The 20,080-nt window shown below is 49.9% G+C and overlaps 1 protein-coding gene and 1 long non-coding RNA gene across 2 annotated transcripts in view; one reads left to right on the forward strand and one right to left on the reverse strand.

The window, feature by feature from the left end:
• The window catches only part of FLT1 (fms related receptor tyrosine kinase 1), a 174,609-nt gene that overhangs the window by 90,735 nt on the left and 63,794 nt on the right, over positions 1-20,080 (reverse strand). Inside the window, exon 10 of the mRNA XM_001925740.8 lies at positions 19,503-19,662. Coding sequence (XP_001925775.6) covers positions 19,503-19,662 — 160 coding nt within the window. The remainder of the gene's footprint in view (positions 1-19,502; positions 19,663-20,080) is intronic.
• Positions 1-20,080, forward strand: part of LOC146398495 (uncharacterized) — a 112,023-nt gene that overhangs the window by 87,807 nt on the left and 4,136 nt on the right. The window contains exons 2-3 of the long non-coding RNA XR_014819118.1: positions 7,619-9,887; positions 16,086-16,186. This is a non-coding gene — a long non-coding RNA (uncharacterized LOC146398495). The remainder of the gene's footprint in view (positions 1-7,618; positions 9,888-16,085; positions 16,187-20,080) is intronic.

Below are 20,080 nucleotides of genomic sequence, written 5' to 3' on the forward strand. Positions count from 1 at the left end.
AGGATAAAATGATACCTGCCGTGTTGATCTCACAGAACCACACAAGCATTAAATAACTGAATTCCCTGGGAGAGGTTTTGTTAATTAAAGACACCATAGAAGAGCTGGGGACTGCCTTCCCGCATCCCAGGGTATAGACACCTGCTTCCTTATCCTTACGCACCAGTCACCACTGCCTAGACACCCCTCCCCACCTGCAGCCCGACCTTCTCCAAGCAGCTGATCACAGCCACGCAGGGAGCCCGTAGCTAGAGCACCTTACTTTGTGCTGTGACTTCTCTTTGCATGACCTGCCCCAACAGGAAGAGAACTGCCCAGAGCCTGGCTCGAACCGCACTGCTTCCAGCTCAGGGGCTCAGCCAGTGCTTTGCCTTTCTATCCTTTATGACAAAAACGAACACGGAGTCCTTGAAAGCAGCCTTTTGAGATTTAAATATGGATTTGTTTGGCACACGATGCAAATATACAAAGAGCTATTTTGTGTGCCTCAAAAAAGCATCTATGGGCTCCCAAGGTCTGCGTTTCTCTGCAGCCCCGGGAGGGCGAGGCCACTAGTGTCGGTAGAACTGGCTTCAGTGTCTGCAGCCACCCGCCACCTTTGTCACTTTCTGATCACAAACCAATGGATGCTGTTCACTCTGGTGTCTCTCGTCCAGATGCATCCTTTCCTCCTACCTCCCAGCCTCAAGAGCCAGGCCTTACATGCAGGCAAGTGGTAATTTTTATGGTCATTTGCATGGTGACCTTTTCACTGAGTCATTTCATATTTTCCCTCTGGAGTAGCATTTGTGGTGAGCAGACAGCTGGCTGGGCGCTGGTGTGTATATGTCTTGGGCAGATTCTGGAGATTTTCAAACCAGAAGGGACTTTTTAAAGCTCAATTTTTAGGAGTTTCCATTGTGGCTCAGTGGAAACAAATTTGACTAGTATCCATGAGGATGCAGGTTCGATCCAGTGGGTTAAGGATCCGGCATGGCCATGAGCTGTGCTGCAGGTCGCAGACGCGGCTCGGATCTGGAGTGGCTCGTGTAGGCCAGTGGCTACAGCTCTGATTCTCATTGGTCTTAACTGTTCATTATTTTCAAACATATTGATGAGGAGAGACATGGTTTCATAAGCTCCCATATATGCCTCACCTGGACTTAATAAATTACTAAGATTTTTGCCACAGTTGTTTCATTGAGGCCTTACTTAATGTTTTCCTTTTGTGAAATATTTTCAGGCAAATCCCAGACGGCGTGTCGTTTTAGGCCTACATATTTTCGTGCCTATGTCTGAAAATTAGGCACATTTTCTAATGCAAGAACACCGCCATGATCACACCTAATAGAATTAGCAATAATTCCACGGTGTTGTTTGTACCTGGCCCATATGTCAAATTTCTCCAAAAACTTTTTTTTCTTTTGGCTGTGCCCACAGTATATGGAACTTCCCTGGGCCAGGGGTCGAACCTGTGCCACAGCAGTGACCCCAAGCCACTTCAGTGACAATGCCAGGTCCTTAACCTGCTACACCACGAGAGAACTCTTCCAAATACTTAAATGTTTGCTTTCACAGTTAGCTTATAAGATTTAAAATAAGAATAAGAACAGATCATTCCTTAAGGAATTTCTGTGATTTCTGACTAACTATTCCTTATAATCATCAGGTAAAACAGGTGAACATTTTAACTCACAGATCAGAAGAAACTGAACCAAAGGGAAATGACATACTTTATCATTTTAATTTCATGATAAAGTTTTAATGTCATGATGTAAGTCATTTTACCCAATTTTTCACAACATCTATACCCTGACCTACCTTTGGCTCCCAGTTCCTTCACACTGTATGGGGGGCACATCACATATGTCTATGTACATGCAATGCATATATGTCCATATGTGTATGTAATGCGTATATACATGTGTACACACCCCGTAGCCATGTGCGTTGTATTTGGTATTGTGCATCCAACATTCTTATATCTGAAAGAGAGGCCTTTCAAGTCATCCTTCCAGCCCCCGCCCAAAGAAGTAAAAAAGGTAAGGGAGGCCTTAATTTCATACTCGTGATTGTCAGAAATGCAAAGAAATATGTTAGAGTAAAGCAAGTCTCGGCATTTCCCGAGGGAAAGGCAGTCGGCTGCCCAAAGTTCACCAAGGCTGCCAACCTCTCTGCCCTTCCCCCGCCCCCACCCAGCCCCCCAAGGACGGCGGCTGCAGGCACAAGCCCTGGTATGGAAACTCTACGCTAGACTTACTGCAGGGCCGTCCAAATGACCAGGACTGATCCCTTGGCTGCGTTCTGCGTCGGAACCCTTATTCTCCCTCTTTGTCATTGGACCCATAAAAATAGAATGTCACTTAGGAGGCTGACTATATAACAGCACTTGAAAAGAGATGGGGGGGGGGGGTAAGAGTTGGCCTCAGCCTTAAGAATACATCAAGGAAATAGATTGTGCCATGTTTGAAGATGCAAAGATAATCGCTGTGCTGGGAACCGTCTTGAGGGGGGAGGAAGCCGAACAACAAGAGGAAAGCAGCGTTCGCCCTGATTTCGCACAGGAAGCTCTCCACGCCTCCTGCCAGAGGGAGATAAGAAAGCTCCCAGGCACCGCTCTGGACAAGGCCAGCGTTATCAGCCTCAGCTCCACGCCGTCCCCTCCGTGCTCCGAGCTCTAGGACTCCGACCTCCATGTGCACACAGCACGCCAAGCGCAACAGCGCGGAGATATTTATAACCCCGGAGAGGGGAAAAAACAATTTCCGGGGTAAGCGTGTACTCCGTGTCATCCCGTCGACTGCCCTGGCATTGAAACAAGCGCGCTCGGGACCAGAGGTGGATAGAAAGAGATGGAAAGACAGCAGCCAATGATGTTTCCAACCCACGGAGCTGGGCCCCGCTAGGGGACACGTGGGTCTGCTTCACGCCCAAGGCGGAGACACCTTTGGCCCCGCCCCCCTCTCTGGTCCAAGTTACCAGCTGCTCTGTTCCACTCCCAGTGGGGGAGGCACCCCCTCCATCGATGCACACGACGTCACTGGCCTCCATGGGCCGGGTTTCTCCTGCAGTCTGATGGATTTGCCCTGTTCCCTTCAAAACTCATAAATACTTGGCTTCTCTGGGACCAAAGATGGATAGAGGCGGTTGGGGGCCACAGAGAAAGGCAAAGTCCAGGCTGAGATGCACTTACCGTCTTGACAACATTGACTGCTGCTCCCAGCAGAGGAGCCTAGGGCGAACTAAGTTAAGGACGCAGTGGGATATCACAGGACAAGGAGGTCCTGTTTTCTGGGCCCTCAGTACTGTGCTAAAGGATTCAGGCACAGTATTGCTTTCCTCTGTACATCCTAGAAAGTAGGCACTAGAACTCCCTGTTTAACCACCACCAGGAAAGTGAGAATTAGGGGAGTTGCGTTAATTACCCGAGGTAAGTGGCAGAGGCGACTCTGTAATCAGGGCCGGCTCATTCCAGAACCTGTGCGCCTAACCTGTACACCCGATGTTACAGAGTCTCCATCTTCTGTCCTCGTGGGAACAGAAGTTGTTACAGTGTCTCTTCCTCTAGAGGAGGAAAAGGCTTCCCACATATTTTCTACACAAATACCATTACTGCACTGTGGACTGTCTTTTTCAGTCCTTTTGGCACATCACGGTTAGCGTCTTCCGGGGATTTGGCAAACAGGTCTCTGGACACACAACCCGAATGCACCACGAGCCCACTGTGTGCACAGCTATCACCCATGGCTGCTGACCTCTCCCCCTCACCCGTGCGAATCCAGCACAGGCCAACAACGCAGAGGGTGCACCCACAGATCGGGACCCTCCATGCTCACCCGGGCTTTCCCTTTGGTGCTGGCTTTGCACAATCCTGGTTCTCAGACTTTCTGCAGCCTTCCTGCCTTTCCTTCCCCTCCCCCACCCTGCAGTGCAGCGCTGGCACTTCCTTGAAAGCTGGCACCGGATGGACTGCTGCATCTGGTGGAATCAGAGCGGGGTGGTGCGCTTTAGCCACAGACGGGTAGTGTTTTCTTCGGCGTGGTTCTCATGTGGGAAAATGTTACTCTGAAGAACCAGCTGAGTTGGTCCAGCCCCTCATTGGGCCTTTCTGGAAAGTGCCCATTTTATACTATTGTGTGCCTGTAAGGGTACCCAAGACTCCTGTAGTTATCCGGTGTGAAGGTCTTATTTCATAAATCATTTCTAGCAAGTTCAATAACCAACCCAATACTAGAAGGTCTATTCCAGCTGGAATGTTTCGTTCGTTCTTTCTTTTTCTTTTTGCTTTTTAGGGCCAAACTGGCCACATATGGAGGTTCCCAGGCTAGGGGTCGAATCAGAGCTGTAGCCACCGACCTACCCCACAGCCACAGCAACGCGGGATCCGAGCCGCGTCTGTGATCTACACCACAGCTCACGGCAACCCCGTATCCTTAACTCACTGAGCGAGGCCTAGGATTGAACCCACATCCTCATGGATACTAGTCGGGTTCGTTTCTGTTGAGCCATGATGGGAACTCCCAAGGTAGGTTTCTTTTGGAAGACAGTTTTTTGTTTGGTTGGTTTGGTTTGGTTTTGAGGATCCCCTTTTACACTCTGATAAACATTAAGCTGACCTTTCTTGCAAAGTCTCTGTTCTGCGAAAGTGGGCTCTTGGTTGGCCAAAGGGAAACTAGTTGTTACCAGGCGGCCCCCGATGTGGCAGGCCTGGGGTAGCAGGGACACACTTTTAGACACACGTAAGCTCAACTAACTCTCACAGTCACCCAGTGAAGCAGGGTCACGATCCGCATTTCACAAGCACTTTCCCCGGTACGGAAACCGAGGCGCATAAACCTGTCTCGCCCAGATTCCCAGAGAAAGTAGCAGACGAACCTGGATTAGAACCTAGATATTCCTCGCTCCTCCCACCAGCGTGGAACCCAGCCCAGCCCACGGGATGAATTCTGCTCCAAAGCAGCCCAGGCCACCCCGTCCCCGCCCTACACGAGAACCCTATTCCACCCGCTTCCTGGTCTGCCAGAGACGAGACACGCAGGGACCTCTGAGGCCAACTGGAGCAAAGCCGGACACCCAGAGAAGCTCAACACTAGCTTCCAGGAGGGAAAAACTCCCCCTAGTCCTTTGGTGGGGGGGGGGGAGGGGCAGAGGAATATTTTAGAATCACATAATTTTACATAAATTCTGGTTACTTTTCCTTATTAAAGTGTTTTGATGCTAAAAACAGTAAGAAATTGTGGCCTTCTGCTGGCTGATGAGTTTCATCATGTAAAAAAAAAATTGCAACAACATTTTTTTTTTTTAAATTCAACCTTGGCATTCCCGTCATGGTGCAGTGGTTAATGACTCCGACTAGGAACCATGAGGGTGCGTGTTCGATCCCTGGCCTCGCTCAGTGGGTTAAGGATCCGGCGTTGCCATGGGCTGTGGTGTAGGCCGCAGATGTGGCTTGGATCCCGCATTGCTGTGGTTCTGGCGTAGGCCGGTGGCTACAGCTCTGATTGGACCCCAAGCCTGGGAACCTCCACATGCTACGGGTGCGGCCCTAGAAAAGACAGGCAAAAAAAGAAAAGAAAAAAAAAATCTATTCTTTACCACAATCCCGCCCCCATCCCCAAGGAACTTAAGACTTTTGTCTGCATGATTCCTGAACACGTTCTGGGATAAAGCTGGCCTGTTTTATTAAAAACTCCTATACAGTTACAGCAGGAAGCTGGCTTTAAACGGGGGCTGGGGTACCGCATGGTGAGCTGAGCACCCCAACGCCCAGGGCCCAAGCCACTGCCTAGGAATGATGGTTTAGATGAATGCATCGTTCAAAGCACATTTATTGGGGGGGAGGGGCTCTAGAAGGCTCTACAAAGTCCCAAGACACAGAATCACCTTCCTCTGTGGTCTGTCTCTTTCTGGACGATGAAAACAGACCACGTGTTGGACCCTGCGTGTCGGATGGGCTTTGACCGCACGCGCGCACTGGGATTAGAACCTGTTTGTAAACAACACTGAGGCTACGTAGGGATCACTGGGGTAGAGGGGTGATAAAGAGCAAATCAAGGCGGAAAAATGTCTTTGAAAAAAAAAATGGGAAAAAAGACCACCTGGAACCCAGCCAGAGGCCATGCCCGGGCCGGCTCCCCATCACGGCGCGCCATCCTGGTCCTGCCGCAGGGCCTCGTGTAAACTTCCCTCCGCCACTGCCGGTGTTGTGTCAAAACATTAGAGATAGTGTGTCCAAGCCATCAGATTAATAGAATCTGCAAGTGCTATCTTTTCCCTTCTCTCACGTTCTCTTAAAACAAATCAAACAATATAGAGGAGAGGATGCTGGCGGAGAACGGCAGAGGCTGGGAAGGAGTGTTTAGACAGAAGGGTTCCTGCTGCTTCTGCTCCAGGAAAAGGGCCTGGGCCTTTGGGGGTGGTCCCGGGGTCAGGCTGGGGCAGGGACGCTGGGGGAGTGACTCTGCTTGTGCCTCGAGAGACCCTGTGCCGCTTTGGAGGCCACACTGCAAGTTACTTCTGGTCTGAATGGATCGGGGGAAGTGGAGCGGCTTCTCGGGGCCGAAGGCTGTGGGTCAGCTCCGGGGACAATGGTGGAGGTGATCCAGCGTCCTGGCCACCTCTCTTGAGATAAGAGCTTTTCCGTGCGCGGCTTGGCCTGCACTGCTTCCTGCTCTCAAGGGCCCCATGGTCCATTCACACTCAGAACGAGGCCTGTCTTCCCAGCCTCTGCCTTCCTTCCTCCTCTGTCCCCTGCTCGCCTCCCCCAAGAGCTCCAGTCATCCCCCCACTCCTGACTGACTCTCTCTGTCTCTCTCATGGAATCTGAGGCAGGGTCTAGGCATGCTGACAGCCCTACACCGGGGTGACTGTGAGGCCAGAGGGTGGATACGAACTCGGTTACACCCAGCCAGGAACCTCAGAGAGGCCATCTCTTCTCATTCATTTTTCTTCCTAGTAAAAGACCAGTCAGCGGAGGGAGGGTAATTTAATAAACAAAAAAATCTTTATTGGTTACCCCATTTGATTGGGAAATGCAGGAGTGGCCATAAATAACATTCAAGGCATCTCAAGGTATTAGCTCTAATCACTCAGGGAACAATATTTGTAGCTACGGTCACATTCTGTCCTCACACTGATTGTACAGCAGTCAGGACCGAAATGTCCCGCAGGCCTTCGGGGGGTGGGGGAGGAGAACCACATTTAGCGGGAATTCTAGAGCTGGTCAGATGGGAGCTCAGCCCATGGTGTTGCAACGTTCCGGTTATGTAACAGCGGGATGGCAAGGTTGGGAGAATCACTGTCGTAGGAAATTGCTCAGAGGACGTGCGGTCGTTTTGGTTCCTTACTCTGAAAAGCACTGTGTCCTGTCAGCCCCCAGAGTCACTTTTAATAAATTCCGCTGTGGTGTCACAGCACCGGTTTCCACGGAGGGAGTTTATGGTCCCCAGGCCTGTGACACTCTCTGTAGTAGAAATCGGGCTGAGTTCCCTTCCTACAGCCCACAGAATAGGAGACGAAAAGTCATTTTTCTTGGACCTCAGTTCCCTAAAACGTCGGACTGCTCTTGCTCTGCTTTTATCTTATGGGCCCCTTCCCCTTGCAAACATCCATTTATTTCCTTTTCTCTTTTTTGGTGCAGACAACTGGCACGTTGAGGACGTGGGCCGCATCGCCATCCTAGTCTCATCCATGTTCATCCAGATCTGCTAAATCATTAATGAGTGGTACTTTCTGCAAAGCACCTCAAATTCTTTGGGCACAGATGTCCAGCTTGCAAGAAGCAACCCCACACCACTAGCCACTAGCTTTCTTACCGAGGTTAAAAAAACAGGCAGGAGGGAGAGAATTTAGAGAAGATCCTTTGGCATCAGCACACAGGAGGGTGATAATAAGTGGGTTAATTTGTGTAACAGCTCGGCACAGTGCCTGGTACACAGCCGACCGGTCATTCATCAGCTACCCTTATCTGGCCAGACTGAGGGCTACTTCAGAGCAGGGATGATGTCTTATTTATCATCAGAACCTCAGGGTTTAGCCCCCCTACCTGGGGAACAGTGGAAGAGCACGCACGGCCTTGCTCGGGTGACAGCCCGACGAGCGGAGTGAACCCTGATGACGGGCTGCCTAGACGTGGCCTCGACCTGAGGTGGGTGTCAGCCCCGCCATCCATCACGTAGCTCATACGTGCTGAAACGGGGGCACTACTGACCCTCCAGTGACCGCGCACCTCCCCCCTCCGCCAAGCACTGAGTCACCACCATCAGGGCTGCCCCGCCCCCTGGAGGCGTACGAATGACACAGGGACCTGACTGCGACCTGGATGAACCCATCACAGCAGCATCAGCCTCTGACAGGCTGAGGGTGGGTGGACAGTGTCAGCTCACACCGCGATGCTGCTACGTGGAGAAGCATCGCCGGCAGTGCTCTTCCCCTTTCTACTCGGACAGGCCACTTTATTCAGATCGGAATTAATTTTGTCCACACATCTTCCAGAAGTAAAAATCATGCCCTCTGGGAGTGCAAGATTTAGGTTCTTCTGGTATTAAGGATATGTTTAGTGAAGAGACACGTCAAATACGTGGAAACATATCCGAAGACAATTCAGCACAAGCAAGTAATACGTCAAGAGCCCACGCACTACAGCTGTCGGCAGGAGGGGACTTGGGTCCATGAGCGTTTGAACAGCTGAGGCAGAATTCACAAACGCAAGCAGGTCTGGGATATTAGAACTCCTCTAACTTCCTCAATCATCTGAACATTCTGCTATTTCCGGGCCCCTCTTAACTTGTTTGATGTAAATCACCATGGTCAGAAGATCCGTCCAAAGACGCAAGTGTGCTTCCGGGGAGAACACGAAGCCAACAGCACGGAGCACTGTCAGCTGGCCACCTTCCCAGGATACCCCTCTGGACCTGAGGCCACTCCGGAGAGAAGCAGCTTTGCAGTGGGTGGCCACAGAGCAACCGAGAGGGACTGGACAGCTTTCAGCAGACAGACAGGCTCAGCCCTACATAGACACGATCTCGTTTCTTTCCCCTGAACGACCTTCGGAGGTCAGTGTTCTTGTCTCTACTGTTACGATTCGGAAACGCAGACCCAGACAGGTGGTTGGCTTTGCCCAGAACCACGCACCTGGCAGGAGTGGGGGTTCAGGCTCCAGAGCTCTTGTCCTTAACCCCTAGACCTCAGTGCCTTTCCGCACCCTGATGCCTCTTAAACTGGGCTCTTGATGTCATCCACACAGGCTTCTCAAAACAGACGTGCTTCCGGGATCATGAGCTTTTGACCCAAAATTACTTATTTTAATGTCTCCGTGGTTGTTACCACACCAGGCCTCGTTAGTGATAAATGATTAGTGCCTGGGTTCAGGGAGGTGCTAGAAGACCAACTTTTATCGTGGACATGTCAGCTGGGCCTGGGTCCCTAACAAGGTCCTTGGAACTCTGTGCCTCACTGAGCAAACGGGAGTAACCACAGTCCCACCTCGTGCGGAGTCTCTAAGAATTAAATGAGATAATACACAGAAGCACATGTTCAGCACGCACTCTACAGACAGATGCTTAATACCTTTCCGCTCCAAGGAAAATAAAAACAGAAGCCCCCAGCAATAGCGTCCTCGACTGGCCATCCATTTCTCTTTGGCTCTAAGTAGTTTCTCAGTATCCCCATTTATTTTCCTCACCTGATGGACGCAAAGACCCTCTCACGCTCACAAAGAGAATTTCTCAATAAGGCAGCAACCCATGGCCACCTGAGAGTTTTTCATGATGAGGACAGGCATAGGGAAGACGGAAGGGCTAAGACAAATGGGAGAATCAGCACCCGTGTAACTTTTTAAAAAGCCCGAGGGCAAGCCCAAGTCGTTGGTCTTCAGACACGGAAGGCAGAGCTTCCAAGGCCACGAGCAGGTGAGGGCAGGAGTAAGACTGCACCGCCAAGTCTGTACAAACCCATCTCTCTGTAAGGAGGTGGAGGGGGGCTATGGTGGAACAGAGAGCACGGGGCCAGGCCAGGGAGCTGGAGCCACATGACTGGCTGGGTGGACCAGGCAACCCCCAAGTCAAAAAATTCCAGGTCGGGTCCAAACCTACCTTGGCAGGTTTGGTTTTCTCTTCCCTCAACCCTGCAAGCCAGCCGCTGACGCTCCAGGCCTGTCCACTTCCACCCCTGGGTCACCATCTCACCTGTGCTGCTCCCTTCCCACTCGAGCTTCGTACCTTCCCATCAGCTTCGGGACTCGGGTCTCCCCCTCCCCCCAGGGTGCTTCCTCATCACCTGCCGCCCACTAAACCCCTCCTGGTTGGGTTGGCTCCTTTATTCAGCCAGATGATAAGCACCTCCCACAAGGACTCAATGCAGTGTCCTCACAGGTGACTCAGTGCAGAGTCACCACAGGGCCTCAATAGTGGACGTAAGAATAATACAGCAATAAAACCCCCAGAAATTCAAGACTGGGTCTAGTCCTGGGCTGACTGTTATCTAGCTGTGAGGTGAAGGATAGTTACCTTTGAGCTTCAGTTTCTCATCTATAAAATAAGCTCTTAAAACAAACAAACAAAAAACTCTGAACTGCCTTGAATTCTAAGTGAATTCATCATGCCACGTGCCCAGACCCAGGCACCGAGGCTGACATTTGCAGCCTCCGTGTCCCCACCTCATTCGCTCAGCAGCATCAACCCTTGCCCTTTCTCCTTCGTCTCCTTTAATCAGACTCCCTTGTCTCTTGTGTGACCATCCACAGCTTGGGGAGGCCCTCGGGGGGGCAGAGAATACCCCTGCAGGATGGAGGGGGGGTCACAGGGAGGCGTGACCTTAACTTTGATTTGCTCTGCTCCTGAGGTTGGTCTTCTTCAGCCTTGCCCATTCTGCTGGGGTTTACACGCCCCCCCCCCCCCCAGGTGTGGAGCTCAAACCAGCTTCCCATCTTCCCTGGTCCCCAAACTGACCATGACATTGGAGTCAAAGTCCCCCGTGGCGGCTGACCCCTCTCCTCTTTCCTTTGGGACCCTCAGTTCAAACTCAAACTCACCCAGTAGACGCGGCGGGGTCACTGGTGACAAGTAAACCCAGTGAGTGAAGCCAGGGCTCTCCGAGACCTTCGTCCCCTGAGGTCTCCTGCTCCCTCTGGGAACCCACAGGGATCCATCTGGGAGTCCTGGGATCACCAGTGATGGGTAACCTTCTGAAATGCCAACCGACTTAGGCTATTTTCATCCACCCAAGAAATCTGCAAGTCCACTGTCTGAAAACACCCAAGAAATAGCTTCCTGAATTTCAGTTTCCTTATGGGAAAATTGGGGGAAATCTCGTCTAGTGTGCACAATTGTCACACAGATTAGGGGTCGTGTATGGAAAGGGAAGGACACAGCCCTGGGACCAGAAAGGCCTCATTGATGGACTCTGTTACGGCTGTTCTCGCCGAGCAGTCAGTGGCACTCGAGGTGAAAAAACGTCCCACAAGGCTTCTCGAGAAAGTGTCCACAAGCAAGCACTGCAGCTCCTTAGAAGCACTGCCCAGCCCTGGGCTAAATCCACTGCACCCTCTCCTTCTGCTCCAATCCACCCGGTTCTGCGTCTTTTCACCTACAAGGGCGATGAAGTTGCATGAAAACCACAGAACTGAGGTCCAGATCTGAGGCAGCAGTCTCCCCAGCCAGTGGAGAGAGAACTAAATGCAGCAGGTGCATCTTCCGATTTGTCCTGTGTATCGGTGAGTCCTGAGTCCCGATCTTGTGTCTCGACAGGCATGTGTCGATTCAGTCACGAAAATGCCCATTCCATTTTTAAAGCCTGTGACTGGGGGCCAAAGACAATTCTCCAGAGGTTCTGCCAACCTTCCTAAGAAATCTTCCTAAGTTGTGTGTCACCAGATCATGTGGGGCTTCTAATCCTGGGAAGCTGCACGCAATTTTGCTCAAAAGATCCTCTAAAAACCATCTGGCACAGACTTCCTATGACTCAGCCTTTTGGTTGAATTTAAACACATAATGAAACATTTGATAGGAATTACAGGAGACAGCTAATTCATTCGAAACAATTATTCATCAGCCTCAGAGTCCTATGCAGAGTGGAAAAAGAGGGAAATGTCACAAAGCATAGAAAACGTGGCAGCAAGGCACCTGGCAAAGGGGCTCGCTCTGTTCGCAGGAGTCTGCGTGAAATATTAACAAGGGCTGGTGTCTGAACACACACAGGCTGGCACTTCTTCATCCCGTAATTATATAACAGAAAGCAAGACGCTTCCCACTAGCCAGCAGGCACTCACTGTTGGCTTCTGATGAAAGCTTCTGGGATGAGGTGCCCAGCCTGACTCCGCTGTTTCAGCTCCCTGTCCCCCCACAGTGGGCCTTGGTGAAGTGGGCTTTCTTTAGGTCCCCATTTTGGTTCAGAGTTTTGCGCAGCAAGTTAAAATTCTCTGGTTTGAGTCTGCGTACCCGTAACACACGCAGGTCGTGCCTACAGACTGCAGGTACACCGAAGAGGAGTGTGATAAAATATTACAACGCGCAGCGTGGGATCATATTTCCAAAAGATGAGCTCTCCTTAAATTACAGCTCCCCTCGGACATCTGACCTACATCGAGCCCCCAGGAGATGACTTTTTTCAAAGCCTAAACTGTTACAGTGTTCATCTTGTAGACAGAAAGTAGAATACGGGATGCAAAACTGTCTCAGCATAAAAATAACAGACATTCATGCTGGTAGGCAATTAAGTTTGGGTCCTTGAATACGTTTCTAATTAACTACCATTAACAATTGTTTTGTTTTTGCCCCGTTAATTTCGCATACCCCACCGATGCGCAAAACTGTCTCTCCCAAATGATGTGCCCCCTCACACATCCCTAATGATCTGGACCTTCCTTTCTTCGCCAATTCGGTGACGTAAACAATAGAGAAATGCAATTAGGCGAGCCCTTCTCCCGGTGCCTAGCTGCCCCTGCCTTCCCTAATTTTATAGGCCACCTCCTTCCCCCACAAAAGCCCCTAGCACACCACACTTGGTCCTGCAGTGGTCTCTTTTCTCTACACTGCAACCTGCTACATACGCACACACCCCCCGAGCACGACTGCCTGGCTGGCCAGGCGTCTTTCAGAAATGGGACATCAAATTGTGTGGCGGGAATATTATCTATCAATCTTCTACACACATCATCACTGGAGACCCCGGTTCTGATCTTCTTGAGAGTTTTAGAAGCAGTTCCTGAGACTCCATGGATTCCTGAGGCTTTTCTTAAAAGACCCACCGTTTTAGGGGGAAAAAAAAAAAAGGAATAAAGAACACTCGCCCCCTGCACTTGTCACGAGTTAAGAACCCGACTACATTGTTTTGCCTTGGGACGGGGACCACTGGCAACAGGACCACCGGAAGTTAGCAAGGTTTTAGGGGGACGAGACGAAGAACGACAGTGCCTTTATCCACACGGGCTGGACGGAGCCTGGCAGACGACAGACGACAGAGGTGGTCCAGGCTGACACCCACCAAGAGAGGGGTCCCCACCAAGGGCGGACGAGCCGCTGCGTTCTTCCTTCTTGATGGACACTTCCTGACATAACTACTGAGACCATCCTGTACCACGGAAGGTGCATAATTACACAGAAGACTCTTCTTACAACCGCCCCACTTTCATTTGGCCCAGAGCGTCGGGGCTAATCCAAATGGCCCTCCGGTTTGTGAGAAGCGTCAGGGAAACAGGGCGCGGCAGCTAGGAAATTAGTTCAGACTTTTCCGAAAGAAGAAAACGTAGTTTTAAGTGATTTTCTCATGTCACTCATCACTAGCTGCGTATGAGAGGAAAGGGGAAGCGAGGCAGTTGCCCTTTACAGAGGGGAAATTGAAGCACAGATTAACTCACTGGCCAAGGTCACACAGAAGTCAGGGCCCGGGCCAAGAATAGAACCCATTTCCTTGATTCCCAGGTCTCCGTCCCTGACACTGTGGAAGAGAGATGCCGCAGGCCCGTCTACAGAGAGAATGAGGAACCACCAAGGAGGTCCGATTTTACCTAAGACACACCTGCTCCACACAAACGGGATGTATCCGTTGTTCTGCACGTGGCTGGTACCCGCAAGTATCTGTGATAAGCAGATGGTTGACAGCGTGTGCAGATGCAACACTGTCGATGGGGCAAAAGGCACTGTAATATGTGAGCAATGTCCACACAGCAGAAGTAGCAGGGGTTTCTCTCCATACACGTTACCGGTCATCCCAGAGAGCGGGCGAAGAGAATGGGACTTTCACGAAGAAGCCAACACACCTCACGTTTTTTCCCTGCTAAAGAATGTGACATAGGAAGTGCTGCAACTCCTTTATAATCTATCAGTGTTATTTAGGACCTAGTAATATATATGTTTGTTTGTTTTAGGGCCACACGTGTAGCATATGGAAGTTCCTAGGCTAGGGACTGAATCGGAGCCACAGCTGCTGGCCTGCACCAGGCCAGGGATTAAACCTGCATCCTTGTGCTAGTTTAGTTCATTATGGCTGAGGCACGATGGGAACTCCCAGGACCTAGGAATTCTAATTTGTGATGGTTTGATGAGGAGAGGGAATTAAAACAGCCTGTGATCTAAAGAATGTCTGTCTTGGAGTTCCCACTGTGGCTCAGTGGGTTCAGAATCCGAGCAGCATTGTGGGTTTGGTTCCTGGCCCGACACAGTGGGTTCAAGAATCCAGTGTTGCTGCAGCTGCGACAGAGGTCTCAGGGGGTGGCTCGGATTTAATCCCTGGTCTGGAAATTTCCATGTGCCGTGGGTGTGGGGGAGACAAAAGTCTGTCCTAAAACCAGTCCTGTCATAATTAAAGCTGCCAACCTTAAACCTCCCTATGGAAAAGGACCAGACATGTTCTGCCATTTAAAAGCAGGCCTCAGTTTTAAGGAGAAGACAGGACATCCTCAGAAAGAGCCAGGTGGGCTCTGGAGACTCGCGGGGGCCTGGGTGTGAGTTAAAGGAGGCCACTGGGAAGGGTGACCAGGCCAAGCTTCATGTGCGTGAAGTTCTCCAGTTACCCAGGGGGGCCCTTAGTACTCAAGCGTTTATGACTAAAAGCAGTCTTTCAACATCTTGGACTCTTCCCGAGAAGTGTAACCCAGGAGCCGCAGCACCAGCAGAGGAGGCCACGACGGCCCTTCTCCCCCGTCCCCCGGGTCCCTCAAACCCGCGCCTTCCACTCCCTAATGTGGGGCCCCCTCCCAAACAGGCCGGTACTGTTCCCTGTTCCCTCTAGACCATCCTCCCGAGAGTGGGCAAGCTTTGCCAGGCGCTTCCTGCAGGCTGGCCCAGCACCGGGACACAGGCTCTCAGGGACCATGACGTTGAGACCAGCTCCCGGCGAGGGTGGTTTGAGTCTGCCTTTGTTCTTCAAAATCCAGAGGGGGAGGCAAGTTCTAGAAACCTCCTCTGGGCTCTCTCCCACGTCCGGATCTGCCCCACCCTGGCCTCGGCCAACCCACAGGTCAGGACCACTTCCTCCCATGACAGAGACCAATGGGTAGTCACTTGCTTAACCCCCCGCGATGCCCGTCTGCTTAGTCTTCCCGAGCCTAACTCATCGAGGTTGCCTTTCTCTTTTTTCTTCTTCGGAAAAATCCTAAATTCTGTTTTCCTCAGTTCTACAAAACCGAGATCTACTAGCTTTCTGTTTCTTTTTTTCGCTTTTGAGGGCCGCACTCATGGCATACGGAGGTTCCCAGGCTAGGGGTCCAATCAGAGCTAAAGCTGCCGGCCTACACCACAGCCACAGCAACTCGGGATCCCAGCCGCATCTGTGACCTACACCATGGCTCATGGCAATGCCAGATCCTTAACCCACTGAGCGAGGCCAGGGATCGAACCTGCAACCTCATGGTTCCTAGTCGGATCCGTTTCTGCTGCGCCACGATGGGAACTCCTAGCTCTCTATTTCTGAAGCATAGCAAAGTTTCCTTTTATGTTCTACAGTTTGGGTGCGTTTCTTAGAAATACCACGTAAAAACTCTCACTGTTGTGAACCTAGCTCTACAATAGGCAGAAAGTTCAAGTTCCTTACGTGTTTTGGAGTCTTCTGTAGAGACATTTACCCGCGTGCTGGCTGTGATGACAACCTTGTGTCATTATTCTTCTTTCTAGGGTGCCTTGCCTTTCCCAAATACACCGTCTCATCTGACCCTGACATTCTCGCTAGGAAGTGCACGTAATTACCTCTATTTCGTGTGAACAGAAGCTGCAAAGTACGTACGTGTGAAATGTTCTAAAGCTCAGGACCTTTTTGTGTGGTGCGTGGGTTTATGCTCAGTAATATGGGGAGAGTTTAGGGCAGTCTCTTCAGAAGTCTGCAGGTGCAGAGGATGAGAAAAATCCCCAGTCCCACCTCATCTGGTATCATCTCATGTTACTGAAAATGCAAAAGAATTATCCCACTGCTTTACCACCCAAATATGCAGAAACATAAAAGGGGGGAAAATTCTGCTATCGTTCCCCTCGGCTTGTTACGTATGAGTTTAAAAGTAACTACTCCCCCCCATTCTTAATGTTTTATAAGAGCAAATGTGGGTGAATGAAAGCCCCCAATGTTATTCTGTCAGAACACAGTCTCGCAGCTTACCACATTTTTTTTAAAGAGGAAAATTCTATTGCATGTATGGCTCTTGATATCCATAAAGATGAACTAGGTGAGCAGTTGTTCTGATCGTTTTGAAAAAAACCTATTTATGGGGCTCCAGAAAACTATGCAATTTAAGTCTGAACCTCTTTACACCTATGACCCAGCTGGCTGTATTAAACCAATGAATAATTTTGAGCTACTTAAACATGCTCTAACCTCGAGATGAATCTAACCCTTTGGCTATGGTCTGTATTGTAGACATAACCCTTAACTAGAGTTTAAAATTTAAGCACCTAGAATTATCCTACATATTTGAGAGTAATGTATATACATTAATCACCTACCTTGGGGATTTCACACAGATAGCGCTCTGCAAATCCGTACTCTACGACCAAGAGTAAGTTTTTTTAAATACATGCCATCAAACAGCCCCTATTCACATGTCACTAAAATGCCTGTCTGCAACTGAATCTAAGTCTACAGAATCAACTTGTCTAAGATGTACTTGAAAAATTTTAGTAGTTACAGAAGCCTTCATGTATCTGTCATTTTGAGCTTTCATGTCTCTGGCAGGGGAAAATAGAGTTATTCTATTTGCTTCGTAGGACACATAGGGGCCCTAGGTCTTTCTGAAATAGTCCTAAGTGTATCGATTTGTCCACCAAGTGTCAAATCTGAACCAACACAGGAAGCTACACAATCAGCTGGCTTAATAAATGAGAACATCTTAAGGATTTGCCCATTTTCAGCAGATAATTTCAAGCAACAGTATATTTTTTAAATGAATCATCACTGAAAGATGTTCAGCTTTCATTTCTGATCTGTCTGGTGGTTGGCCAAAGAGAGAAAAGAAGGAAAGGAAAAACGCTTTTAATATTAAGAGAACAAGTCAAATGGCCAACAAACATTTACTGAAGATTTAAGGTACAGCTCGGAATCTTGAGAGATTTCCAAGAGGAATAAGCTCTCTTTACAGGCCTCGACAAGCTGCCTCCACAACATGGAGAAGGGGCTCATATACCACCAAGAGGTTGGAAGACGAGAGCTAATGTTTAGAGTGTCACTGCAGCTGACTTGACTCCCCAAACCATGTTTTATTGGCATTATTCAAACCTAACTTTGTAAGATCATGCTCCATCCCTTTCAGTGGTTATTTTCTAACACAGCTACTAGATCCAATTCTATAGAGTGCTGAAATTCTAGATTTGCTATAGTAGAAACAAAATAAGGCTATCTAAAGGTGGCTATATTAGTCCATGAAAATTCAAGTCTATACTTTTATCCAAACCCAAGAGCTTAACTAATTTAGTTATTTCCAACTTAAGTGCAAGTCAGGTTAGCACAAATACCAAGGCCTTAAAGGGACAAGTCTATAAATGCAAATGTCTATCCGCAAATTAGCAAAATAATATAGAATCTCAGGAGATCTCACTTTCTCTGGGTTTGAATAATCACATTGGTCAAGAATGTATTTAAGATTTGTAAATTCTTCATATTTCTTTTTTGTTTCCTAGGGCCACACTGAGGCATATGGAGGTTTCCAGGCTTGGGGTCTAATCGGAGCTGAAGCTGCCGGCCTACACCACAGCCACAGCCACAGCCATGCCGGATCCTTAATCACTGAGCAAGGCCAGGGATCGAACCCAGGTCCTCATGGATGCTAGTCAGGTTCGCTAACTGCTGCACCACGACAGGAACTCCCAATTCCTCATGTTTCTATTCTCAGCAAATGATTCACTCAGATGAGAAAGGAGATGTGTGGAAATGGCAACTTCTCAGGAATTCCCTACTTCGCAGTAACTTTCACAATCAGAATAATATGCCTCAAACAAAACACAAAATGAAGAGGTGAAACTGCAGGAGGAAATCTAAGAAACCAAACAGCCTCATCTGTTTATGCTAGAATCATGTCATATTGTTGATTAAGCCAATTTTTTTTTTTTAAGAAGAGTAATTTCCCCCAAACACTCTGAAAGAAGAGTTAAAAGCAACAAAGAAAGCATCGTGGCCCAATGCGAATTCTTGAGCAGTCTGGATCGTATCTCAGAGCTGCACCTGTTGATTCTACTCCTGTTCCTCCGATTCGCTCCCGCGAACTATCATTAGTATCGCTGGTCCACAGACTAAACAGAAACGGAGAAGAGCAAACAGGGCTCTGTTGTCAACAGGAAGCCAGGGAGCACTGTGCCGTGCCCAGAGGGCAGGGCTGGATTCATGCCGCAAATACACCGGGAGCTTCTGCGTGCGCCAGAGCTGGTGCCAGCCCCTAGTGACACCAGGTGCTGAGTCAGCACAGAGCTTAGAAGACAGGTGCACGCACACCTCGTGCCGAGACGACAGTGTCAGCCAAGTGCTACCCGTGCTGAGGAGGGAGACGGGAGTCTGAAGGAGCAAGTCAGGAGGGTTTGTGGAGAAGGTGGCACAAGAGTCGAGACTGGGAGGAGAAAGGGCTTCTTGGGCGGCAGGAAATGGGCGGGAGCTCATTTCCACAGAGGAAAGAGGCCACAGGAAGCCTCTGGAAGGTGGTGATCTTCAGTGGTAGGAAGATCTGATGTACTCAACGCTTCCAGGGCGGAAAATGGGGAGACCAGTGCAGCTGATGCAGCGGGGCAGCCCAAGCCTGGGGGTCCCCAGCTGGAAAGCAAGGGACAGGAGGTCCAACCCGAGCTCCAAATGATGGCTCACAGGGGGACCGTCATTCTGTCCCTGTGCTCCTATCTGAAAACTGTACGCTGGACAGAACAACTAGGGGACGGTGAAACACGGGTCAGGAGGAAGAGAGAATGCCTACTTTTCCCCAAGGCAGGGAAAGCCTCTGCGCCCCCGCCTCCGCCGTGGACCACACCCCCCACCTGCAAGCTCCCGTCTGCATCCGTTAAAGACCCTTGCATCCAGGTGTCAGAGCGCATTCGCAAGTCATTCGAGAAGCGAAGGGTCCCTACCTGGCTTTGGAATGATTATGGCCACAGGGTCGCCAGAGCCATGTGACGGCAGGTGGAGGGACACCATAAATGGTGCAAGTCAGGACCTGTCTGCTGCCCAGCGGGTAGAGGGTCGGGTCCGGGAAGGATGACACAGCCTTTTCGTAAATCTGGGGTTTCACTGAAAGGAGAAAACGGGGCAGGGATCAGGAGCTATTCTCATGACCCTCTCCTGGGCCACATTCTCGCTGGTTTTCATGTCAGGGAAACAAACACAGGGACAAAAACAAATCAAAACAAAAAACCCACAAATGCAATGTGTGATTACAGCGCCAACTGAAAAGAAGTAGAAGTGTTGTAAGAACATTTAAAAAAGTGATTCCCGAGCTCCCACTGTGGCTGAACGGGTTAAGAGCCCAATTGGTATCCATGAGGAGGTGGGTTAAGGATCCTGTGTTGCCGTGGCCGTGGTGCAGGCCGGCAGCTGCAGCTTCAATTCAACCCCTAGCCTGGGACCCTCCATATGCCGCAGGTGAACCCCTAAAATGACAAAAGAAAAAAGTGATTTCATGGTACGTGTAATACCATCACCATGATAA

Source organism: Sus scrofa, chromosome 11 (assembly GCF_054392235.1).
Source record: "Sus scrofa isolate SSC_HxYL_T2T_F1_AM1 chromosome 11, Sscrofa_HxYL_maternal_Yorkshire_Landrace_v2.0, whole genome shotgun sequence".
Taxonomy (NCBI): Eukaryota; Metazoa; Chordata; class Mammalia; order Artiodactyla; family Suidae; genus Sus; species Sus scrofa.